The sequence below is a fragment of the Mangifera indica genome, chromosome 4, assembly GCF_011075055.1.
Source record: "Mangifera indica cultivar Alphonso chromosome 4, CATAS_Mindica_2.1, whole genome shotgun sequence".
Taxonomy (NCBI): Eukaryota; Viridiplantae; Streptophyta; class Magnoliopsida; order Sapindales; family Anacardiaceae; genus Mangifera; species Mangifera indica.
In genome coordinates, this window is record NC_058140.1 from 9,186,633 (window position 1) to 9,192,708 (window position 6,076).

Consider the following 6,076-nt stretch of genomic DNA (forward strand, 5'->3'; position numbering starts at 1 on the left):
GTAGGTCTTTGAGAATGAATTAAACTTTGGGTGGAAAATAGTCCTTTGGCCATATTTCTAATAGGGAAAATAACTATATCCCTCTTGAACAATACCAAAATATGAAATTACCACCCTTGAAGTAAAAAAAAGTGATATTTTCACACCTTCTGTCAAAAGTTAAATATTAGTTTTAACGGTTAAATTATATTTTCTTTCATAACTTAAACCCCTATCTTCAATTAAAAAAAAAAAAATCAAAAACCTTACCTTTGACTAATCACAAATTTGTAGTCCCATATATTATAATTGAAATTAAAGTCAGAATCACACGAAATAGTGTGATTCAATCATAATCAAACTAAATAGTTCAATTCAATCAAAATCGCACTTGAATTATGCAATTTCAAGCTAATGCTATTCTCATTGTATCACATTATTTTGATACTATTTCAATTGAAATTGCATCAAAATGGTGTGATTCCAGTGCAATTTCATTGGAATTGTTCCATCTCGTTGTGATTTTAGATAAATCACATTGAACTAATGCAATTTTGATTGGAATTACATTGGTTTGATGCGATCAAAAGGTCATCAACAGTGAATGTCCACTGATGATTGTTTTAAATTAACTTTTTTTTTTTAATTAAGGGTGAAAATATATTTGATACAGTATGGTTAAAAGTGTTATTTAACTTCAGCCAAAAATTTAAATTAATAAAGGGTATTTTTATTTTTTTAGTGTGTCTATCCTAGAAATTATCAAATTCACTAACTATACATAAGAGAAGGAGAGAAAATGCCTTTTTGTTTTTTTATTTTACTTCAAAAGTTTTAACTTGTCATTTTAACATATTTTAGATTGAAAATAGTTGTTCTCTGGATCCAGTACCCCAAAGTGTTTAGGATATCATCCAATATCCCTTTTAATAATAAGAATGCTAAATGCATCGAATAAATTTTAAAAAGTTGGTCATCTATAATTTTTCAAGAAGATATTCATCAAGGTGTAAATTCAAGATGCTTGATTAAATCAATGAAGTCCATCATAACTTTGTTTTGTCGGCTTTACATGCCCAATAGGAATTGCTAATATATCTTATTTTCCTTCAGATTCGTGCTTATCTATCTCATCAACAATCGGCTCAACCATTGTCTCCAAATCATTCAGGTGGTCCTTCAATGCATCAACCTACACTTGATCCAAACAAAAATTAATTAAATATTATTTAAATGCAAAGGCGTAAGACTACAATGCAATTTATGAATCAGAGAAATCTATAATAAGATGATAGATATTGTATTAGTGATACATAATTAATGCATGCTTATCATATAAATATTTAATTTAATAACTATTAATTACAAAACACAAGTCACATATATTTATCTCAATATCTTTCAAAAAAAAAAAGAGAAAAATAATATAAAAGTTATATTATATTTTTAGAAAGTGTAATATTATTCACAACCAAGTATATCCTATATTTTATGTACAGATGATCCGATACATCGTCAACTTAATCTTAAACTATATAAAAATTTTACTCTACACATTAAAATACATTTAAAATATATATATTGTGTTATATAATCATCACAAAATTCTTAAATAGACCCCAATAGCTACTTTAAAATATAATATTTTCTTCAATTTAATTTACTTGTGAAGTACCATTTTTTTAAAGCCGATAATCTGGTAAAATAACCGTTTAATGTTTTCATCAATGATTTTAAAATTGGATTGAACCATTCAGTTTGATTAGTTATACCATAAACCAGTCTAAAATTTGATTTAGTTTATAATTTGATCCATTTTATATATAAATATTGACTTATTTAAAATTCGATCAAACTTGATAAATATACGAAACTATTAAAAATATTTAAAACCAACAATTTATAATTGGTTTTTTCTTTATCTATGTAATGAAGTGTCAATTGTTTATTTAACATATTTGAAATTATAATTTATATATTTTAAATTTAAAAAAATATAATAAATGTTTGATACTATTTAAAAAAACTAAATTAGTTGATTATACAGTTGAATCGATCAAACTATAAATCAATAAAATAATTAGTTTAATCATCGATCTAAATTTAAAAACACTGATTTTTATAGCTTTCAAGAAATTATCCATTAACGACCTTTACAAAAGTTCCAGGTAAAATGAGGACGCAAAGGACTTGCCTAACTTTATATAATATTTTATTTTTCACTTTTCTTTTCTTCTTGTTCTGAGCCATAAAGAAATTTATTTTATATGGAAAACAGTCTACAACTACGTTACTTGTGGTTCAAGTATTACCAGGTTAAGATGGAATAGAATTGGAGCCTTTAAACCGTATTCCAGAACTATGGCGTATGTTTAGAATAATACTATATGTAATTTGATAATATATATTAATTTCGTAATGATATTAAGTATATATTAGATTTAGTAATTGAGCGAAATAAAAAAGGGTTACCTTGTGAATGATATTAATGGTAAGTTCGGCCTCTTGGGCAGTTGCTTCGGAGACGCGTTCAACCAACAAAGCGGCTTCCTGGAGCTTTGTATGATCGTGAAGTTTATCTGCCATTTGTGTTGACACTTTCTCTGCCACTGTTGCCACCTTTTCTACAACCTCTGCCACATTTTCTATCTCCTCAACCACCATTTCTGCCTCTCCTATCAAGATTGGCAGATTAAAAAATAATCAATTTCACAAATTGATTCATCACTCTAAGGTTTCTAATGTCCATAATATCATGTTTTTCATTCTTTCCATAAAAGATAAAATTATGTGTATAAATTTTTGAGTACATAAATAAGTATACAATTGATATATTATTATGTAATAAAATAATTTTTAATTAACGATAATGTAATACTCAATCACATTATAAAATATCATCTGTATACTTATTTGTGTACTTAAAAAAATATATATATATAATATTATTCTAAATATCTTAAGTATTAAGACATTCACAAATAAATTAAATTAATCAGTTTGATTCATTTTTATTTTCTCTACTTAACCATTTGACCAATCCCTAAATTGAGTAGATGAAGTAATCTCAGTTTATGGTACATTTAAAATTCAGTTGGTCATAACAAGGTGCATGCATGACTAAAAGATAAGTAAAGAAATAAATTATTCCAAAAACATAATTTTGTAAAATATACCTTCAATTTTTTTTAGCTTCTCCCATTTTTGTTTCCAGAAAGGTAGCATGAGAGACAGCATAGAACCCAGAATCCATCTTGCCCTGCATATGGTAGTTCAACTAATTTTGTTTATTCATCTTAATTAATTTTGGCATATCACATCTACCTAATAATCATTGATATAATAAATTCTAAAAACTACAGTACGCAATCAAACCATTTCTCTGTTGAATTCATACCAGAGGGCGAAGTTAAACCTTGGAGGAGGTGGTGGTGGTGGTGATGGTGGTTTAACCTTGTCTACATCATCCTTCAACCTACAATAAAATGAAGGAAAAAATATTAGACATGAATATTCTTGAACAGAAAGTAAAAGAATTTGTAGCAGCAATTAATCACATGTTAGCATTATGTTTTCTCCAAGCTCCACGGTTGTTAGTGCAAAATAAATGGAGGCCCTGAGTTTGATGCATTGAGAAGACGCCATGTCCGAGTTTATTAGCAAGTGTAACACGGCCAGCAGGAACATGCCATGGAGAATTACAGGTGGAGGTGTATTTGTAACGATGAAATAGTTCAAGAAAGCTTTGCCAAGAACTTCTTGTTGACATGATGAAGGTTAGCCGAATGTATTTAGGTATCTGTTTGATGGAGTATTTATATGCTTTATCTGGATTGAGATTTGGAGGAATTTTTTATGAAGCTTATTTAATTAATTATTTTGGAAGCTATCTACGTAATTTCTCCATAGGATTTAACGTGTTGGAAAGTTTCAAGGGCAAATGGAAAGAATGGTCATATAGTTGTACATACAAACACGCCAAGGGAATAATCCAAGATAAGCATGAGACATGTAGCTTGCAAGTAAAAGGTTGAAACGGTTTTATAGCTTAGCTTTAAGGCAATTCAATTATATATATATATATAAAATAATAATTCCTTCTTTTAGTAGCCAATATGAGGGAGGGACCAGGAAATTACTTAATTAGGTCAAAATTTTGAATTTATTTAGTACAGTCTTGGACACTAATTTAATGTGGTTGTACTATTTTTCGTAGAGACAAATTAAGGCATGAAGTGAATAAAAGTTCTGATTTATATAAACAAAGTAATTATTGTTCAAATTGCACATATGTCATCAATACTTTTAAGGATCCAAGTCTCCGGTGTCTCGACAATTATCATAATGCCCTTTATTCTATAGACGGAGGGTAAAGGGTTGGTTATTTTCTATCACAGGAGGGCAAGAGAAAAGGACATATTCACCCTATCTCTCTTAAAAGTGCTCACTTTTTTTCTCTGGTCTTGCTAGCTAACAAAGGACTTATTTTATCCTTCTTCAAACTAAAGAAAACATGAATACTATTTGTAATTGCATGCTTCTTATTGAGAATATAGTGTATAAAGAGTAATAACATAATAATGGATGTAGGTTTTACTCTAACAATTAGTTTGTTTTATTTCTTTGTATTTACTCAAACGATTGGACCACAATCATTCAGTATAGCCATCCCATCGCATTTCTAACATAATATCTTTGGTGTTGAAGCAGATGATCTAGAGCTAATGTAATTTCATCTAGATGTTATATTGTAATTTATTATTAAAGATTGACATTTGTTAAGACATAATATCTTTGGTGTTGGAGTAGATGATAGAGAGCTAATATAATTTCATCTAGATATTATATCATAATTTATTATTAAAAATTGGCATTTATTAATCTATTGTAGCATACACACACGCACAGTGCATGCATGCATGTATAAATGTCCTTATTTTTATAGAACCATAACAAGGGGATCAACATATAACTTTATCGTGAAAATCCTATAAGCACTATTGTGATCAATTTAAAAATATGTGTCGCCTCAATATTATTTTGACCAAGGTATAGATGATATAGTAAAACATATTATCGTGTTGAATGATCTTATCGAAAGGTGGTGACAAATCTTACGTGTTAAAGTTGTTAGTGTTAACTTAGTACAACACATGAATGCATGTCTATTGAACTAACCCATTAAAATGATTCCACATAGATGATAACCCTAGTATCTATGCAATAAATCTTATAATGGGCAAATAGTGCATGTGATTTTTAGACTTGATCACTAGTATATTTTGTGCGTCAATCGATCTACTTTGATACTAACCTAACGTACCATTTTTTGAAAGGTTATCATTATCAATATGATAGTTGTTGACTATGTTGAGAAATATAGCTAGATTATGGTGAATAGAAAAAAGATTCATCACTCCTATATATGAGAGAATATATCTAGTAATGTTGCTTGACAGATGAGTATGACCTATTAAATATGTAACTATAATGGGATTTATGGTCGATGCATCCAATAATACCTATTGGTTGTCGTCTTGGAAATCAAGGGAACTAAGGTAAACATTAAATCTATATCTTAGCCTTGATGAGATATCAAAATGATATAAGGATGTTTTGAAAGTTCTCCAACTTGGGTAATCCCTTGAAATCCTGTTAAAACTTAATGGGTGAAACCTCATTCACCAAATCTACAGCCAAGGGAACATGCTTAGGCAACTCATCAATCACTTGATCAAACTCTTTAAGAGGGAAGGTGGGCTTCTCCAAGCAATAAAAGCGGTCTTCCACCCTTGTTGCTGGACGAGTGGCCTCTATAAAGCTATTGACAACAATTCATAGAAGGCTTCAAAGCTTTGGCCTATTATCAAACCCTATGGCCACCCCTTTCCTTTTGTCCACAATAGAAAAAGATACTTCTCCTTCAACATTAAGGAAGAAATGTGAGGAGCTGATGCAAAAGCTTCAACTACACTGCCAAATGTGCTAGAGTTACAGCATTTCGCCTACCTTCTAAACTTATTATAAAGTCACATGTGTGAGCTTTGACCATAAACATGGCATGCATCCACACAAGGGAAATGAAGAATTTTTGAAA

The 6,076-nt window shown here is 29.5% G+C and overlaps 1 protein-coding gene across 1 annotated transcript; it reads right to left on the minus strand.

Moving 5' to 3' along the window:
• Nucleotides 1–981: 981 nt before the first annotated feature.
• On the minus strand, nucleotides 982–3,840 carry LOC123214768. Its single transcript, XM_044634748.1, has 5 exons — nucleotides 3,537–3,840; nucleotides 3,377–3,454; nucleotides 3,156–3,238; nucleotides 2,452–2,654; nucleotides 982–1,171 (listed from the first exon to the last, which is right to left on the minus strand). The coding sequence occupies exons 1-5, from the start codon at nucleotides 3,746–3,748 to the stop codon at nucleotides 1,079–1,081; spliced, it is 669 nt and encodes a 222-aa protein (XP_044490683.1). The 5' UTR covers nucleotides 3,749–3,840; the 3' UTR covers nucleotides 982–1,078.
• Nucleotides 3,841–6,076: the final 2,236 nt, after the last annotated feature.

What these genes read in the sequence shown, in the direction of transcription:
- LOC123214768 (XM_044634748.1), bottom strand. Translation starts at nt 3,748, where the DNA reads ATGTCAACAAGAAGTTCTTGGCAAAGCTTTCTTGAACTATTTCATCGT. An exon ending in AGAAAACATAATGCTAACAT is followed by an intron (nt 3,455 to 3,536) that starts GTGATTAATTGC and finishes ATTTTATTGTAG; the next exon opens with GTTGAAGGATGATGTAGACA. An exon ending in CCATTAATATCATTCACAAG is followed by an intron (nt 1,172 to 2,451) that starts GTAACCCTTTTT and finishes GATCAAGTGTAG; the next exon opens with GTTGATGCATTGAAGGACCA.